This window comes from Lynx rufus, unplaced genomic scaffold (genome assembly GCF_022079265.1).
Source record: "Lynx rufus isolate CCGP_SWC_20201006 ecotype Redwood Valley unplaced genomic scaffold, mLynRuf1.p SCAF_11, whole genome shotgun sequence".
Lineage (NCBI taxonomy): Eukaryota > Metazoa > Chordata > Mammalia > Carnivora > Felidae > Lynx > Lynx rufus.
The window spans coordinates 41,694,515-41,714,714 of record NW_025814825.1 but is presented as its reverse complement, the minus strand read 5'-3'; the positions used below and the strand labels follow the sequence as shown (position 1 = coordinate 41,714,714).

The following is a 20,200-nucleotide window of genomic DNA, read 5'->3' as shown; positions in this document are numbered from 1 at the left end:
TTCGGCTCAAGTCATGATCTCATGGTTCGTGAGTTCGAGCCCCACGTCTAGCTCTGAGCTGACAATGAGGAGCCTGCTTGGGATCCTCTCTCTCTGCCCACCGCACTCTCCCCACCACTTGCTCTCTCTCTCAAAATAAAAAACTTAAAAAAAAAAAAAAAATGGAGCTCAAGTTTCCTGTGGGGAGTTGGTGGAGAGAAAAGCCAAAGAGAGGAATTAGAACCTGAGTAAAGTTGGGCTGATTGCAGTTTGGTGAAGAACAAGAACCCAAGGGTAAAAATAAAAGGTGCTTTATAAGGAGGCTCTTTTGGTTGGATTAATTAGGCCTGAACTCACCCTGCATCTTGGTGGCAACAAAGGTGTAAAAAAAAAACCACAGGACCCAAATGGTTTCACTTAGGCTGATCCCTGGTTATGGGCAGGACTTGAGTCAATTTAGAGGCTAAATTTTCTCTTCAGTTTCCTCCTTTACTATTCCTTATTTTCATCTTTTCTCTCTTAAGAAAAATAGTAAAGGTGGTCCACATGGAGTAAAGATCTTGCTCATTTTTTCCCTTTTTATATTCTCTGTGAAAAGGTGACCTACTTTTCACCAGGTTATGGGTTGCTGGTTATAGAAGAGCTGCTTGTTATTATTTTTTTTTAGGTTTTATTTAAGTAATCTTGGGGTACCTGGGTGGCTTAGTCGGACGAGCATGTCCGACTCTTGATTCCGGCTCAAGTCATGATCCCAGGTCTTGAAATTGAGCCCTGAGTTGGGCTCCATGCTGAGTGTGGAGCTTGCTTAAGATTCTCTTTCTCTCTGTCTCTCTCTCTTCCTATGCCCCCTTCCCTGGCTTGTGCTCTTTCTCTCTCAGTCTCTCCATCCAGCATGAGGCTGGAACTCATGACCCAAGATCAAGAGTCGCATGTTCTTCTGACTGAGCCAGCCAGGTGCCGCTACAAGAGCTACTTATTAGCAGTGGGCTGGTTGTAATTGCTTTTCAGAAATCTTTCTATCTTTAAAGGAGTTGTTTTTCACAAATTGTAACAGTTCTTAGTAATTGGAGTCTGTCAGATCTTCAAAAACAGTGTTGGGAAAGGGCCAAGGGATATTTATTACCGATCCACGGGTGAGAAGTTTTTGATTTTCCGTCAGTCTTGAGCAAGGCCAGAGATAGACAGGGTCTTCCCTACTGCCTTGCTGCCAGCATAGCAGTTTTCTCCTGTTGTGCCAAGCCCATTCCCAGTGGAGTACAGACCTTTCTTCCTAATCGTGGCTCCTCATGTGGAGTCTGCACATGTATCCTGCAGCCCTGATGAAAACCTTCAAGCTGTCACAAATAGAGCAGGCTCCTTGGGCAGATGGAAAGGAAGAGAAAATAAGAAAACAGATTCCTCTCAGCATTCGCCTCAAGTCCCTGTGCCTTAATTTTTATTGTTTGTAATTTGCTGAGAGATTTTTGACCAGTTAGAGACACACTGTGGAATTATATCTAAGTAAAGTCTCCTGGCTTAAGTAGAGTTTGACATTAAGATTCTAGGCTCATCTCATTAGCTCTTCAACTGGTCCTTGAAAGTAGTAGTTCTTGAAGTCCAAGGATTTATAGCAAGTGTGATAGATTATAAACTGAGTTTCCTAAATATAGCTCTCATTCCTTACTTTTTCTCCTTATTTCTATTTTTTAAGGATCAGTATGCCAATGCATTTTTGCATGATGACAATATGAACTTTCGAGTAAACTTACATAGAATGGTAGGTGTGATTTTGTTTCTTGTTTTTCTTAGAGGAAATTTTTGGTGTGTTGGCAGGATTTGGGAGGATGAAATTGATCCTACTTAGAACAAATGTGGGTGGAATGTTGTACTAAAGAACTTTTGCTTAACTGCTGTTCAACAGGCCCATGCCTGTTGTTGGAATTTTTTTTTTTTTTTTTTTTTTTGCATGTCATGGAGCTCTTTCTTACTCAAGAGAGGATGAAAAGATCCACAACCATATTCTCATGGCAGTAATATTAGAATGTATCAGTAGAAGTATCAGAAATCAGTAGATTTCCACAAGGAGATGGGTCTAAGCCTTTCATTTGCAAAATGCCCTGTGACCTTTGATAGTTAAGACCACATGCTGCTTTATTTATCTGAGAGGTGGGGGAAATTGAATTTGGAAGATCAGGGAATTTCTTAGAACTTGGAGATATGTTTAAAAATATCATGTTGAGGTTTACATTTCAAACTTAACTTTTGTTTTTGCAACTGCTACTGTTGCTGCCTCTACACAGTTACCTGCTCCTTTTCTTTTTCTTAATTATTTTATCAAAGAAAAGATACCAGTATGTCTCTTTTGTTCTTAGTAATGTCCCTTGTATAGGTAAAATCAAGGTAAAAACAACAGCTTTCCCATTGTAGTATGCTCCAGTGTCCATTGGGGCTGTTGTCTTGCTGTGAATTGTGTTTTTGTCACAGGCCTGCATTGATAACTGAGAAGCATTTATAAGTCCTCCCTGCCCCACCCCACCCCCATCACTAGAAAAAGAAAGAAAAGGTAGCATGTCAGCAGAGTGATTTTATTTGCATGAAGAACATGATGATGAGCCATTGGATGTCAGTTCATGTGTCCACTAATTTCATTTCTTTTTTGTGTGCAGCCTATGAGACACAGGAAGAAGGCAGCAGACAAGAACCTTCCCTGCCGTCCCTTAGTATGTGCAGTACTGGGTGAGTCTTATCAAAATTGGCATTTTCCTGAGCCAGTGACGGATTTTCATGATTAAGAGGAGGAATAGATCCTGGTTGATGTGCTTCTCCCTCAAAGAAGTTACTAGTTACGTTTCTTCTCTGGTGTAAGAAACCATGTTTATTGTTCAGTTTGGTAAAACAACTCCGGTGACTAGATTGCTCAATTAAAGCGTTCTCTTGTTCAAAGAGAAAGATCTTTCCAGGGAGATAAATGGGTAAGTCTAAGCCTGGTACATGATTTAAATTTGTAAAATGTTTTATTCCTGATCGAGATTTCAAATTCTTCACTCTCTTCTTGGTTCATATTGATGTGTCAGCTGGCCAGGAGGCTTGAGGTTCAAGGTTCAGCTATACAAAAATTTCCTTTGAGTAAATTAAGCTGAGATGAGGCTGACAGAGCTGACAGTAGGGGGTTGTAACTTAGGGAATTTTGTCTGCCCAGAATTCTGCATTTTCCTCAGGGGAATAATATGAACTCTTAATCCCATTTCACTTGGATTTTCAGCCCTAGTTCCTAAATCTACCTGATTTTAGAAACAGTAATTAAGACTATATAATAAGCCTCCATTGACCCAAAGCCCCACAGACCATTTCAGTCAATATCTGTCAAACTGAGCGTGATTGTGAGATGAGATAGACTGACATCTCTTTAAAGTGGAGTCTCGAGTTGTACAAATGCGATCCATAATTTCTTCTCTACTTGCCTCATTGCTCGGTTCTCAGAATATGATTTCCCTCTGGCATTTTGCTTTAGTGCCATGGTACAAAATATCTGTGCAGTGAAATCTCTTGTGTACGTGAATTTATTGGCAGGTCAAGGTATCCTTCTGGAAGTAGGAGAGTGAGCTAATTGTTACTTTACAAGTGGCAGGTAGTGCAAGTGTTGTGAAAAGTGCCTTATATAAAATAAATTTCAGTGTATGTGAATAAAGACGTGGTTAGCGGTTGCCATTCAGCATGAGAGCAAGGTATACTCAGGTTTTTTTCCCAACTCAAAGGCATGGAATGCATTTCATTCTGATTCATCTAATTGTTATCCTTTTCCCATTCAGACCTGATGGTAGAGTTTATTGTAACACACATGATGAAGGAGTTTCCTATGGATCTGTATGTGTAAGTATCATGGTTTGCTTAATGTGTACAAATCTATTTTATAGAATTGAGTGATAGGAAATTTATAGTCACATTTCTATATACTTTGCTTGAGGAAAAACACACTTGTGTATGAGTGTCAGGGAGCATTTTATGGCCTGGATTTATACATCTTTCCAGAAGGGAGAAACTGTACAAACCACAGTTTGGATTCTGCACATATCTTCATTATCCCTTTAGGCACACTGCATGGAGAACAAGGTTGATGAACTGAAGTAGTGATCATGGGTGGCTGCTGTAATCCAAAGATACAGAATACCAGCAGGCCACTTAGTCATCCCTAGGCATTGGCATGAAAGTAGTCAGAAGTAGTTAGGATGTAGGAAAAGGCCAGAGAGATAGAGCTTCTTAGCCTACATTGTCCTCAGCAGCCTAGTCAGAACCATGTTAGCTAGGTAAATTACGTATGTAGTGTCCTGGTTGGGAGATTCCTGCCTCCTGAGATCAGATTGTTTATCCCATTTCTTTAAACCAACACAACTAGAGGCAACTGAAAATCATCCTATTTTAATAAAGTTTAAGCCTTTAGGCTTTCTCTCTCATTTGATGTTTCTTCATTCTTCTTTAGTGCCCAGGAACAGCTGTGCTACATTAGTGTGATCCCAAATATGTATATTATCTTTTTTCCTTAAAAAGTATCTAAATTGAGGGGTGCCTGGGTGGCTCAGTTGGTTAAGTGACTGACTTCGGCTCAGGTCATAATCTCACGGTTCATGAGTTCGAGCCCTGCGTTGGGCTCTGTGCTGACAGCTCAGAGCCTGAAGCCTGCTTCAGATTCTGTGTTTCCCTCTTCTCTCTGCCCCTCTCTTGCTCGTGCTTTTTCTCTTTCAAAAAGTAAATAAACATTAAAAAAAAAAATCTAAATTGAGTCTGACAACAGAATCAGTACTTCCATTTTTTTCAGGAGGAGAGTTGTTTCGTGAACAGCAAGGTCAGTGTACCTCACTCCAGTGCCAGGCCTGGGATCTAGGAGGTATAAAGGATTACTCTGAATAGAGTAGCCCTCCAGCTCTTTAGACCGTAGGTCATGTCATGTAGTCTTGGCTTCTTAGGTCTAAATTAATGCTACAAATTTCACGTTTAGGTTAAGTAGGTTGCAGTTTGCATTTTTCTATTTGCATTTTCTTTTGAAAATGAGGAAAGAAAGTGAGCCTGATTCTTTATTTTAATTGAAAGACCATGGAAGCTGCTTTTTTTTTTTTTTTTTTTTTTATGCTGATTAGATTAGTTTTTGGCTCATTTTAGGTGTATCTCTGAACCTTAGTACCTTAGGGGTCAGATTTATTATACTACAACTTTATTTGTTACTTGATTATCTTATGTTCTAGTTTTAGGATATGCTATTTACTTCGTAGTTTATTATTATAGTTGTTGTTTTCTCATTTTCCAGGTAAGGAAACTTAGACTCCAGAGATGGAGTGCTTTGCTCAGGGTTATTCTGTTAGTAAGCACCACTGCCTTTTCCTGAAGCCAGCTTTTCTTACTGTAAATTCTAGGCTATTGCTATCCCTTCTCTGGTGTATTAGTTAACCATTGCTGTGTACAAATGACCCCAAACCTAGTGGTTTAAAACAAATATTTGTTATCTCAGTATCTGTGGCTCAGGAATCCAGGAGCAGCTTAGCTGGGTAGTTTTGGCATAAGGTTTCTTACAAGGCTGCAAAGTGTTAGCTGGGCCTGTAGACATCCAAGACTCTAATGGGGCTTGAGAATTTGCTTCCAAGCTCACTTACATGGTTGGTGGCAAACCTCAGTTCCTTGCCATGTGGCCCTCTCAATAGGGTTGCTTGCCATGGCAGTTGGCCTCCCCCAACGCTAGTAGTAATCCAAGAGAGAAGAGTCTAGGATGGAAGCCATAGTGTCTTTTGTAACCTGATCTCAAATGACCCACCATTTCTATTGGGCACATAGACCAACCCTTTTACAGTGTGGGAAGGGACTACACAAGGATATGAATATGCCAGGAGGTGGGGACCACTGGGGCCATCTTGCAGGCCGACTACCATAGTCACACACCCAGTAAGTTGCATCACCAGGATTCAGACTCCAGTCTCTCCGACCCCAGAGACTGTACTCTTAACTACTACTGCGATAAGTAACAAAGGAAAGATTTGTACAGGGTGACTAATGCTGACTGGGGCATCAGAGAAGATAACAGAGAAGGTTGCATTTGACCTGAGTCATGAAGAAACAGTGGGAGTTTTCTATGTGGAGGAGTCAGGGAGGGACACACCAAGCAGGGTACCAGCATGTTCAGAGGCTTGAAAGTGTGGCATGTTTGGAGAGTAGAAAGTAATTCAGGATGATTAGAGTGTAGAGTGCATGGAGGAAGCATAGGAGAGTAGAAAGATGGCTGCCTAAGTGGCTGATGGTGGACAGTTGAAAATGGGATGACATAAGATTGGGTGTTCAGTATGTAGAATTACAGGTATGTAGCTGTCTACCCAAATCCTCACATCCCAGCCAATGACCCTGGTCTACATAAATATTTTAATTCCCTCCCTGCCCGCCTCCCCCCCCCCCCCCGCCCCCATTTCTAACTTTTTTGGTATTGCCTTGCTTTCTCAGTTGCTTTTTCCACCTGTTCCCTAATTGAATGTCCTGAGGTTAGGGAAGATGGAGGAAATAATGAGGCATCAAGCTGACAGCGGCTGGGCAGAAGGTCACACCCTCAGGCTGAATCCACTTTCTTCATTACTACCCGTGGGCATATTTCCAGATCTCCCCACCCCCTCCTCCAGCCCTCTTCCCAGCTTTTGGCATTTGGAGCATCAAGTCCTTTTTAGGTGAACTTCTCTGCTCCCAGCTGGGCATCAGGCCAGGTTGCTGTTCTCACTTCTCATTATGTACTGCTTTTCAGCATCGTACAGCAGAGTGAGAAATTGAAAGCAAAATGAATTTCTACCCTTTCAGATAAGTTTATAATCCTCCTGGTAAAATATGAAGAAATAGAGAGTGTGGAAAGCCTTAATACTCCAAACCAGAATCTGGGTCAAAAATGAAACAATTTCACATCTGTGTATGAATGCTGTAGGTGAAGTAATAATGGAGAAAGGTACTTATAAAAAAGGAGAGAGAGACAGAGAGAGAAAAGGCAAGTCTTGCCTGGAGCAGTAGGAGGTGGGGAAACTTAACCAATTAATTTCATTCCTGACTGTATTTCTTGATTCTTGCTGCCACCCCCACTGCTGCCACAGGATTTGGGAGGGAGGAGAAGTAGTCTCTGAGGAGAGTATGTTTCGTTTAAGCTTCTCTTACATGCAGGACTTTCTCAGTAAGAGATTCTCAAACCTGGGGGGAGGCTCTGGAAGACAGTAGAGACGTCAGTGGACCCCACAAGAAGACTTCAGGCTAGAGTGGAACTGTCTCATGTTGAAACAGGAAACAAAATGCCCCAGAGAAGCAGTACATTTAGAGTAATTCAGCCAGTATTTTTAAGGCTGTAACAGTTGTGAAAATTTTCATTCTGCTTGGTAAATAGTGTAAGTTATTGAGACCACCAGGCTGGTGTTGTCACCTGTTGGGTGGCTGCAGAAGCAGGAGCAGAGCTCAGGAACAGTGTCATAGCCTTTGAACCAGAGGGTGGTGGCAGAAGTGGGGGCACAGGTAGTATCTCCCTGCTGCTCTGCAGGGGCTCCATGTTGGGTGGCATTGTCAACAGAGCCGAGGTTCAGGCTGTCCAGATCCCCGGCCATGTGAGAGGTGCTGGTGTGCAGGAATGTACTGTGCATGGTTGATCCTTTCTCTGGCTGATTAATATTCCATTGTATGGATGTGTGACATCATTTTATTTATCCATTCATCAGTGGGTAGACATTTGTGTTGTTTATATCTTTGGCTATTATGAATAATACTACCACCAACATTCACTTACAAATTTTGTTTTTAAATGTTTATTTTGAGAGAGAGCATGTGCGTGTGCACACAAGCAGGTGAGGAGCAGAGAGAGAGAGAGAGAGAGAAGAGAATCCCAAGCAGACTCCACGCTCAGCACAGATCCTGACATAGGGCTCAATTCCACGACTGTGAGATCATGACCTGAGCCGAAATCAAGAGTTGGATGCTTAACCGACTGAGCCACCAAGTCAGCACTGCCCATCTTTCTTATTAGGGGCGTTATTATTTTTTCTTATCAATTTGTATAGACATACACATTAAGCATAGTAATGCTTTGGTATCTTTTGCTACAAGTATAATTTCCCATACGGTTTGGCTTTAATGTAATTAAAAAAATCACACAAGGTATTCATTTTTAGGAAGTAAATTTCATGAGTATTAAACTTTGGTACTTTCCTCCATGGCTTTTTATGCTTTCAAAACCGTCCCCCAGTCAGAGATGAAAAAACATTTTTTGTTAGGCTTATAATGTTTATTTAAAAAAAATTTTTTTTAACGTTTATTTATTTATTATTGAGAGACAGAGAGACACAGAGCGTGAGCAGGGGAGGGGTAGAGAGAGGGGGAGACACAGAATCTGAAGCAGGCTCCAGGCTCTGAGCTGTCAGCACAGAACCCGACGCTGGGCTCGAGCTCACAAACTGCGAGATCATGACCTGAGCCAAAGTCGGTCGCTCAACCAATGAGCCACCCAGGCGCCCCTAGGTTTATAATGTTTAAAAGTGTCTTTCCTATTTGCTGCCTATTTGGAGGTACTCCCCCAAACATATATGTTATCGTGATGTGAGTAATATTGAATATTCCAGTGATGTAGAATTGTATCATCCAGTAGAAGTTTTAGTGATGATAGAAAAGTTCTGTATATTTGTGCTGTCCAGTGTTGTTGCCGCCAGCCTCATGTGGCTGTTGAGTGTTTGATAATGTGGTTAGTGCAAGTGAAGAATGAATTTTTAATTTAACTCTTAATGTAAATACAATTTAAGTTAATTATGAATTAAGCCAAAATTTAATTTAAAATTTGAAAACAAATTTAAATAGATCTGAAGACTTAAGGTCTTTAATTTTTTATTTTTGTATCCTGTGTTTGCAACATCGAACGGAGTGGTCTAATTCTGCTTCACTGATAAATGCTTTCCTCTGGGGAAAGATAACTTAAGGGAATGGTATCCATAATGCCTAATGAATGGCTGACCTATATGTGATTATAGCCCCCTTTTCCTAGTGATAAAGGGAATTAGCACAAGCACTGTGCGCGGGTGGCTGGGGGAGAACAGTTTAAAAGCTGAAGTGTCTTTCTTTGACATGGTACAAATTCATATCCAGCGTCTTTAGTGGCCTTAGCAAAGCTGTCTTGCCAAAGTAAAGGGTATCTGCGGTGAGTTGCATCAGACTCTTAGGCTCATCCCAGTTTTCCTCTGTTACAGACGCTGCATTCAGGTAGTACATAAACTACTTTGCTACCAGAAGAAGTGTAGAGTACGCCTGCATTACACCTGGCGGGAACTCTGGTCAGGTAACTTTCTCTTCTGAATTCATCTTCTTTCTCTATATTTTTTATGAGCCTCTAGGGCTAGGCACAGATGAATTTTTTTTTTAACTTTTTAGTTTGTTTAGGATGCTTCTAATCGAGACCTGGGAATGCCACATATCTGTTCCATACTTTCTCTCAAATTCTTTCTCCCCCATATTTTTTTTTTATTAGCCAGTAGAAACAATTGAATATATCTGAGTTCTAATGATTCTTGCTTTGAGTAAGAGTGAGGTAGGAGGAGTCCGTACAAACTTGGATTCTCCCTCCATTCCATGTGGTAGCAGCATATGGACTATAGGGAGTCTTCTGTGTTTCCTCAGGATGAGTAATCTCAGGAGGAATGTCACAGGGAGAGGGGGCGGGGAGGGGGTGGAGAGATGGGGGGAATCCTGTTCTTTGTGTTACATCTGGCGTTATTACTGTTTACAGACAGTGTCATTTGTACCACTCCCCCTGTGCCAGAGACAAAAACAGCAAATTACAGTGTTTACTTTTGTCTTTGTATCCATTTGGTAGCCCAGTAAAGTCACAGCCACCCCTGCTGGCGGGAAGTGGTTCTTCTCTAAGGGTACAATTAATGCTGGCTTGCCACCCCTTTCTTTTGTGTAACTAAATTGGAGGTTTCAGGAAAGCAGAGGAGACATGCTCCCTGAGGCATTTGCTTGCTGATAGGTCCTGTGACTTTTGTGACCTGATGGTACAATAAAGTCTTTTTCAGATGATTACAGTGGATGAATGGTTGCCCCACCCATGAGAGCTTCTCTGTATTCTCAACAGAGGAGGGTGTGTTAGTGTCAGAGCCTTTATGAGAAACAGGCCAGTAACTCCACCCCCTCCCATGGAATTCATCTCACTTGTTGTGACACATGGTTTCCTCCCAACCCAATTTGGCTTTCTAAATTTAGTCCTCTATAATGGGAAGTAGAGATCTTTAATTAATGGATTAGCAAGTTCTTTGCAGTTATTGCCAATGGTAGTGAAGGGTGAACAGGAGAAAAACACTAAGTGGCAATAGTGGCATTTTTGTATTTTAGGAGAAAAGAGTATGATTGTGTGAAAGTTTGAGATTGAGGGAATATCACACGGTCTAAAGAGATCAAAAGAGATTGAAATGACTAAAAGGCGGTAGAATCTCCTGGGTAGAAACAATTCTTTTTAATATACAGGAGTATTGTGGTTGCCTATAGGATAGTTATATGACTGTTAGGTTCTAAAAAGTTAGGTTTAAAGAGAAAACACAAAAATGATACAAATCTATGGATGTTGGTACAGTTGTAGGACTTACAACGTGTACAAATGGCTTATGTCTGTAACTGGGGTTAAATTACCCATTGTAACATTAACGAGTTGGTGGCAATAGTTTTTGCCTGCTTTTGATTCTTTCCTGGTTTGATTTTCTCTTTTTCTGCTTTATTTTTTATCCTAGCCGTCTTGTCTCTGGTCCTTGGGATCTCTCTGGCTTTTCTCCCATCCTCATCACCTGTGGTCCTCTTCCTCATTGTTCGTTGCATTGCCTTTATCATGTTGCCTTTTACTGTTCACCCTAGTCTGTCTCCCTGGGGCCCGGGGCCTTCCATTACTCTCTTTCCTCCACCTTGTATCCTGTCCTTTGTGCCACTGCTGTCATACATTCTACTTGTACAGATGTTGTAAACCCCAAAATACATTGCCATCCTCTTTGTTTAAAGAGGCAATTATCAGGGCACCTGTGTGGCTCAGTCGGTTAAACGTCTGACTCTTAGTTTTGGCTCTGGCTCAAGTCATGATCTCATAGTTCGTGGGTCCGAGCCCACATCAGGCTCTGTGCTGACACTGTGGAGCCTGATTGAGATATTCTGTCTCCCTCTCTCTGTGCCCTTCCCCCACTTGACTGTGCACTCTTTCTCTCAAAAGTAAATAAACATTAAAAATAGAGGCAGCTATCTTTTAAAGAGATTAAAAATGTCTTTTGTACTTATCTTTTCTTGACCTTAGCATTTCCCCATTCTGGCTAGGAAATTGTGAGGCAGGAGACCACTTTTATTCTGTGTTGGTCAGTGACTTTAAGTCTTTGAGTACTTTGTCACGTGCAGCTCTGGTCCGAATTATGTGCTATCCCAGGACTGACTGATTGGCATTCTGTGGTCCTTGATAGGTTCAGAGGAGATGTTTATGAGGGTCATTGTAGTAATGCTTGGATGACTTCTTGTTCCTGAGGCATAGGACTTGTACTAGAGTTCTCTGCCAAATGAGGTTAGGTCCTTTTCCTATAGAGACTGGGTGAGCCTCCTGGAACCCTGGCTCCGTGTGTTCGTACACGGAGTGTACAGTGAGATGGAGAGCAGCAGGTGTTAAGGAAAGTTGCAAAATACTACACTAAATCTGAGGCATCAGAGCCCATAATAATGTATAATATTGCAATCAGTGAATATAAATGTGGCTGTGGTGGATCCACCCACTCCTTGGCTGGCAGTACCCCTCATATGTTGGTATGCCCATGCTTTACTCTTTCTTTGCCTTCTAGGTTTAGGGATTTGCTAGAGATGTTTGAACCTCACGCTGGAAAATATGCTGATGTGTATAGATGCTTGACATACATGTGCTGCAAACTTAAATGAATTTTATTTGTAAGTAAAACTGATAAGACATGTGTTGTTAGATTGGACACACAGAAGCCGTTGGGTGTCTCGGAAGCAGTTGGCTAGGGCCCAAAATGCCTTTTGTCATTTGGAATGTGGGTGTGTAGTATCACTGTGCTTAGAATCATGATTTTATCCCTATGCTGTTTGACTATAGTCAGTTGCTCTTTGTTATTGGGGAGGTGGCCAGAAGTCCCCTTCCAGATACCCATATGGAATTCCTAGGCTTGGTCTTGTTGACAAGAAGGCAGCTGTATTAGTTGGGGGTTTGATCCTGCCTGATATGTTGGTTTTGCATATATAAGCCCTGACCTACTCCGTGCTGCCATTGTCTATTTATATGGTGCCTGTCACCATGGTATTTGAGTATGTGGGGAAATATATTTAGGCTAACTTCAAATAGAATAGGGAAAGGGATAAGTCCTGCCTCTCTCATTGCCCTCTTTTTAGCAATCACTATTTTTCCCTAAGTTACAGAAAGTTCAAAAGCTCTTCCTTCTCTGACCTCTAGACTGCCTAGATCTCCTATTTTAGGTAAAAGATTAGGTCTTAAATCTATTCTCTATAGGGATAGAAAACTAGGTTTTATGATCAGATTCTAGGAGATAGGTCTTTACCTTTGAGAATATAATGAAAAATGATCTTTGTGTCCAGAAAAATGCCCATTTGTACATATGTATTTTGCATATAATTTTAGAGAATTCATGGCCCCCCTGAAGCCATCCATGATCCTTTGCTAAGAATCCCTGTCTTGGGGTGCCTGAGTAGCTCAGTCAGTTAAGCAGCAGACTCTTGGTCATGATCTCACAGTTTGTGAGTGCGAGCCCCGCCTTGGGCTCTGCTTGGGATTCTCCCTCTCTCTCTGTCTCCCTACTGCCCCCCCACCCCCAGCTGCTAGCACACTCCCTTTTCTCTCTCTCTCAAAATAAACAAACATTAAAAAAAAAAATTGAATCTCGGTCTTAATTTTAGGTTGCATGGCCTCCTAATTAATTCCGTTTTCACAGAACATCTTACTATCTGGTTTAATATTTTTCATTTACCGATCATACTGTATTCCTCCTGGGAACTTTACCTTTACAGTCTCCTCTCTGAACTTCTTAAGCTAAAGAGCACACTGGTCACTATATCTTAGTTTCTGTGTCTTCCTACAGCACTTTGGGTTTCTATTTTAGCATACTGTATTGTTTTGCTGTGTTTGCATAAGTCTGTATAATGATTTATTTAAATATCTTTCTTTCCTCTTAAAGTTCCTATAGTGCAAGGCCTGTGTTTTTATCATTGCTTTATCCTGAGCACACTACTTGGCTTATAATAGGCGTTCAGAAAACATTTGAATGAATAAATAAATGGGTAAGTGGACATGTGGAATTTCCATAATTGATGAATCAACATTCTCTTAAAGTAGCGTGGTGTTATGTCTCTGCCTGAAAACAACAACAACAATGATAACAATAATAGAACCCAGTAGGATGTTTGTTGTCATGTTTCTGTTGAGCTGATTTCATCACCTTTTTATTTGAATTGTTGATGTGACAGGGAGTGGTGGGTGATTTCACTTTCCTTTGTCTGTTTCTTCCTTACCTACAGATACATGGATTGCTTTTAACTAAGTAAAAATGGAAACTTTGTTGGTTTCTAAGCCATTAACCAAAGAATGAGCAGAATGTTTAGAGAGAAGCATGTAGTTGTTAGAGAGGAAAAGACCTGAACAAAGCTTCATGGGTGGAGTCAGCTTTTTTCACTTCCTCTGCAGGCAGAAGGGGCAGTGGGGAGGCAGTCTGCATTTAAACAGTGTAGCTTTCCATAGTCCTAAAACATGGGTCGATTTAAAGGCAGATTTATACTGACATTTTATACTCGACATTTATCTATGGATCACAGTCCTTCTTACCCTTTCACTTTGCCACATCCCTGGTGATGTCATTATTTTTATCACCATTTGTTGGGGAAGGGAGTGGAGGTGTAGAAGGGTAAGTGCCTTGCTAAGGATCATGGAACCAGATACTAAGCAGAGTCATGATTAGAACTTAGAGTTCCTGACTTCTATGCTCAGACGCAGATCACTAGGCAACATTTGCCTCCCTGCAGGAAGAAAGGCCCCTAAAGCCCCCAAAACAATCTGTTCAGCTTCACTGTGCTAAATAGCATCCAGAGCATTCACAGCTTTGTGAAAAAGAGAGAAATTGTACATGGCCTGACCTTTTAGATACCTACTGGGAGATATGGAAAACCCAGAGAGTGTCACAGCTTTGTGGATCCAGCTGGCTTTCTCATCGCTGGCAGAAGCCTGTGACTTCATGGTTAGGTATACCTTGAGACTGGGAATTGAGAGGCTTTTGTTGGAAGCTTGTTACATTGTAGGTGTTGTCATACAGGACTGAAAATTTTCAAGAGAAAGACTGACCTGAGCCTTAGGTAGATCTGTGCATTCTTGTATAAGTATAACTTTGACAGCTTGTCAGCCCTTCCTGATTTGGGGAAACTATCCTTTGAACTTTTAATTATCAGCTTTTTTTTTTTCTTGTTTAGTTTCTTTTTTAAACTTTCAATTTAAAAAAATTTTTAATTTTGATATAATTATAGAGTCAGGAAGTTGCAAAAATAGTATAGCGAGTTCTCGCACCCTTCACCCAGCTTCCTCCAATGGTGACATCTTATATAACTCTACAATATTGCCTCTTTTAGATTTGAAGAAGGTGTAGGGAGGAGGGAAGGACAAGCAGTAAACAGCTAGAGTAGATGGGAAGAGGAATTTTGGCAGCTGCTGTTGCTATTTTGTTTTTAAAATTGCTTTTTAAATTGTTCTTCCTCTTTCCCCCAAATTTTCTCTGATGTAGGAGAAGATGTTACAAGATGTATTCTAGGCTTGATGTGCCTAATTAAGAGTGCTCTAGCTTCCATGTGCAAAAAGATGGAGGCTTCTTTCTTCCTGTGGATAATCAATTCCTCTTAGAATGTTTTAATACAGGGTCATTAGAACGCATTTTTCTGTTTCCATAATTTGGTTACGAAAGATTCTGTACAGCAGCGTAGAAAGCCCCAGGACTGAAAAAGAATGCCAGGAAACTCTTTTTTTCCTTCAAATCACCACATTTGGCTAAATCTGAAATTTATACTATTTTGACTCTTTCTTTCATCCCCTCAGAAACTTGGCAGAAGCAAAAGATAAGAATTTCTAACAGGTTTAGCCTGTTAGAGGGAGAAAAAGATTCCCACCAGAAAGCCCCTAAAAAGAGTGAGAAATCTCTGTTCTTTTCTCTGCACATGAAGTCACTTCCTATCCAGAGAAATGTCAACTCTTACAGGCCCATTAGCATCTTGTCAACTAAAAGAGACAGAGGAAGGAGTAGCTGTGCTTTTGTTGCTTTGCCTGTACTAGTTCTAAAGGAACATATCATTTGGTTTCATGAGGTGCCATTGTTTCTAGATCTCCAGTGAGCAGGATAGGTCTGTGACTGGTTTCTGTCATTTTGGCAGGTAAAGTTCTAGGTTCCACATCACATGCCCCCACTGAGACACGGTCTCACTGACTATTAGATTTCTTAAAGGGTGATGATTTTGGCTACCTTTCAGCTAGGCAGTGCTGGAAAAAATAAGCAGGTGGTATAGGGCCCTAGAAGGCAGTGGCTTCTGAGCAAGGTTACAGGCGGCTGCACAGGAATGAGGTGGATGGGATCCTGCATTTCCCAGAGTCTGAGTTCCATCTGGGAACTTTCATGGTTCCCAGAGAAACAGAGAGCACAGGGCTCATTTTCATGGTAAAGAAGAGGGTGTGTGGTAACTGGAAGAATTGCAGTGTCCCCAAGTAAACGGAGACTTGGAGATAGCTGAGAACCTTATTTTCCCTTCTAAGCAGACTACACTTCAACAGCAAGGAAAATGTAAGATAGAACCTAATTTCCACTTCCAGAAAAGATTTGTAGGGGTGCCTGGCTGGCTTAGTCAGAAGAGCATGCCACTCTTGATCTCGGGGTCACGAGTGTGGAGATCTCGGGGTCCTGAGTGTAGAGCTTACTTAAATAAAAGTTTAAAAAAATGATAAAGAGAGGATTTGTTCTTTTTTCCAGTTCATCTGGAGGACTGTGGAGTCTTCAGCTGTGCAGCCTATTGATGTACTTTTTTTTTCTTATTGTGGTAAAGTCACATAATGCTTACCATCTTAACTTTTTTTTTTAATTTTTTTTTTTAACATTTATTTATTTTTGAGACAGAGAGAGACAGAGCATGAACGGGGGAGGGTCAGAGAGAGGGAGACACAGAATCTGAAACAGGCTCCAGGCTCTGAGCTGTCAGCACAGAGCCCGATGCGGGGCTCGAACTCACGGACCGCAAGATCATGACCTGAGCCAAAGTCGGCCGCCCAACCGACTGAGCCACCCAGGCGTCCCACCATCTTAACTTTTTAAATGTACAGTTCAGTGATGCTAAATGTTCACATTGTTGTGCAGCCATCACCACCATCTATTCCCATAACTCTTTTCATCTTGTAAAACGAAAACTCTACGCCTATTAAACCAGAACTCTCCATTCTTTCCTTTGCCAGCCCCTGGCAACCAGCGTTCTACTTTCTGTCTTTATGATTTTGATTACACTAAGCACCCCAACTAAGTGAAATCCTACAGTGTTTGTCTTTTTGTGACTGGCTTATTTCACTTACTGTAATGTCCTCAGGTTTAAGAAATCAGATTCTCCCTCAGACTTGGCATTTTTGGTTGTTACTATTTTTGTTTATTATTTTTATTTTTATTTTTGTAGGTTGCTTCTGCCCAGGATCAGCCCGAGTATAAACGTTATGTCTTCTTCACTCTCTTCTGAGACTTTTCTTGGGCGTGTGCAGTCACTTTTTAATTTTCCCTGTGTATGCAGTTGTTTTACTTTTTTAAGTTTATTTATTTATTTTGAGAGAGTGAGCGAGAGAGAGCATAAGCGGGGGAGGAGCAGGGAGAGAGGGAGTGAGAGAATCCCAGTCAGGCTACATGCTGAGCCTGATATGGGGCTCAGTCCCCTGAACCAAACCGTGAGATCATGACCTGAGCTGAAATCAAGAGTTGGACACTCAACTGACTGAGTCCCCCGTGTGCCCCTATGTGATTGTTTTTGAATGTTCTAGTCTTTAATGTCTGGCTCCCAAAAGGAGAAAGACAAAAGAAATGAAGGTGGAGAAAAAAGGGGCACTTGGCCCTTTAAATCTTGTGGATGTAATATATCTGCATGGGACAGGGCTTGCCCATCAGTGAGGGGAGGTACAACAATAATGGCTGCCTGCTTTCTCTGCATCTCTGTAATCAGAAGCAACAATCAGCTATCAGAGCACAGATCCCCAGTATTTGGAGGACAGGGTCCTTTTTGCCCACCTTAGCTCCTGTAGACTGCTGCAGGACCAAGTGCATAGCTGCTTGCCACATGGCTGGTGGGGAGCAAGTGGGGGATGGACAGCTGCTTCTGTGGTAAGAGCTCAGATTGCCCAAAATTAACCAAAACTTACCATCCAGGTCTTCCCCAGAAGTTGCCAACTTCTACCAGACTTCAGAGTTCCACAGTAGTTAACATCAGACAAATTCTGCTACTGCAGTTACTGTCTAGGTAGGGAGAGAGTTTCCTGGTACTTCCTACTGTGCTGTCTTCCCAGAGTCCTCCCACTGGATATACTAACTTTTGTGTTCTGTTCACCTGGAGAGGCTCATAATGCACAACCAAAGCCATTTCATTCTCTTGTTTGATTCATTGGCCTCTTTTAGTGAGGTGCTTGGGTTTGCAGCCAGACAGATGCCAATATTCTGAGAGGCCACCTGGTGTATCTTAAAATTATTCTGTTGGTAGGTATTGGCTTCTAAGTCCTTCCCGTGCCACTTTGCTCACTGACAGTGAGCCTGCTGATTCTTGGCAGTGTCCTTGGGTAATCGGTGATTTTGTCCAGAGATGGTGGAATTGGCTAGAGTTTATAGTGCCTCTGGGGTTTTGGAGGCATTGGCTTGTTACACTAGTGCTATTTCTAGCCTGTCCTTGGAGTTCCTCTGCCTTTCTTCTAAGCAAGTGAGATGCTAATATTGCTCTTTTATCAGTCACTGTGAAATTACCCATTTCCCCAAATGAACCTGGTTTGATTTGGATCTGTGGAGTCTCATCCTAACTCTAGGCCAGGCCAGAAAATGGGGCCTCGTTGAGTCTTGTCTTTGCTTTCTATCTCTTTTTTTATCATAGTATGTTTAAGCTATTCAAACAGGCAGAGAGCTCTCTGACCTGATTCTTTTGAGACATTTATTTGTACTCTGCTAGAGGCTCTCTGTCTCCTTCCTGTTTTTAATATTATTTAAATCTCATTCACTTGGTTTTGTGATTAAACCTCCCCTCTGCTTCTCTGAGGCAGGCATCTGAGCTACCACTTAATTGTGTCTTCCTGTAGTTGGCTTGTTCTCTGCATCTGGTTTACCTTAATGTGGGGGACAGGTTGTAGTCCTGGAGAAGTTCCCGTATCCATTATTCATTCTACTCTTCTACATGACAACACAGTTTGCTGCTACTCTCTCCTTGAATTCAAAGCAGTTTAGGGAAAAATCTGGGCAAGTCCTCATTATGTGGGGTACATTAATGTTAGGAGCAGCTCTGCAAACCAGGTTCCTTGTGGGGTGGGAGAGGCCTGTGTGCAGTGGCAGGATTCTCAGGTGGATAGTCCCAGAACCTGTACACTCTCCTATATTCCACATGTGTCTCATACAGAAGTCAGAACTTCAGTGCACTGTTGCCATACTTGATGCACAAGACTCCCCAAGGGAGGGAGCTTCGGCCAAACCTAAGTGTGAGACTGACAGGCCCCTCTAGTAGAGTTAAAAGAGGCAGCAGTTGCAGCCAATTTGTAGTTCCTGAAAAAGAGCCCAGAAACAAAGTTTTCAAAGTGCCTGGTGGAAAAGACTTTCCAATGAAGAAACAAGTGTGTATGGAGCACCCATTTCCCTACAGCTAAAACATATAGGATGTGTAATATAATACCTCAAGTATTTCACTGACGTAACTTCTCTATTTTTCCACTCTGTGTAGGTTAAGAGTTTTTGGAGCCAGGTATCTGGATCCTCCTTTTGTAGTGTTAGCAAAGATTAGGAGTCTAATCCAGGATTCCTGAGGATTTCCTAGAATATTGTTGGTACTTAAGTGCATTGGTAGCTTTGATTGTGAACTTTGATCATTATTCTGGAGACTGCCATAGTGTTATCTTGAAGGCTACTCAGGATTCATTTTGACTTTTCATTCCTGCCCAAGAGTCCATGGTTCTCTGTTGATTGTGTATATTTGGCTCTTTTTCTTTAACCCATCAAAGAGGAAACATCTTTGCATGCTTGGCTGGGTACTCCATACTATATATATGTATTGTGATGTAAAGTGTAGCTGGTCCCTTATGCTGAGTACATAGAAAGTTTTGATGGGTGTTTGTAGGGCTCATGCTTGTGTTGGTGGAAAGAAAAGCATTGACCTTTTATTTGCTTTTAATTAGTAAAACATACATAACATAAAATTTACCATTTTTAAGTGTATGATTCAGTGGCATTAAGTACATTCACATCATTGTTGCAAACATCTCCACCTTCCATCTCCAGAATTTTTTTCATCTTCCCAAACTGAAACTCTCTGTACCCATTAAATAATAACTCTATATTTCTCCCTCCCCGACTCCTGGCAACCACCATTCTACCTTCTGTCTCCGTAAATTACCCAACCTGGGTACCTCATATAAATTGAATCATTTAGTATTTATCTTTTTGTGACTGACTTTTTTTCACTTTGCATCCAAAAGCTGTGCCCTTCTGTTTTGTGGGGATGAGCAACCATTGCTCTTCAAATGGGCAAAACTATTTACACAGTGTTGAGTTATTATAACGTGGGCCCTTCTTCTTTGGAAATATCTTAGACTAAGGGTCAAGTCTTTGGTAAGGAAGAGTGGTGTAGTCTCTTCTCCCCCTTCAAAAACTATTTATTTAAAAAATGGAAACATGGGGGCACCTGGGTGACTCAGTTGGTTGAGTATCTGACTCTTGGTTTCAGCTCAGGTCATGATCTCATGGTTCACGGGTTCAAGCCCCACGTTGGGCTCTGCGCTGACAGCACGGAGCCTGCTTGGGATTCTGTCTTCCTCTCTTTCTGCCCCTCCCCTGCTGTCCCTCTCTCTCTCAAAATAAATAAATAAAAACCTTAAAAAGATGGAAACATGATAAACTAAAAGGTTAGATTTTTTTTAAGTACATCCTTCCCCTCTTATCTCCACAATGACTACAACATGTACTTGATACCAAAC

The 20,200-nt window shown here is 41.5% G+C and overlaps 1 protein-coding gene across 1 annotated transcript in view; it reads left to right on the top strand.

The window, feature by feature from the left end:
• ARMH3 (armadillo like helical domain containing 3) overlaps positions 1-20,200 on the top strand; it is a 177,459-nt gene that overhangs the window by 45,119 nt on the left and 112,140 nt on the right. The window contains exons 17-20 of the mRNA XM_047073339.1: positions 1,670-1,735; positions 2,625-2,694; positions 3,768-3,828; positions 9,189-9,277. Of these exons, the coding sequence (XP_046929295.1) occupies positions 1,670-1,735; positions 2,625-2,694; positions 3,768-3,828; positions 9,189-9,277 (286 nt within the window). The remainder of the gene's footprint in view (positions 1-1,669; positions 1,736-2,624; positions 2,695-3,767; positions 3,829-9,188; positions 9,278-20,200) is intronic.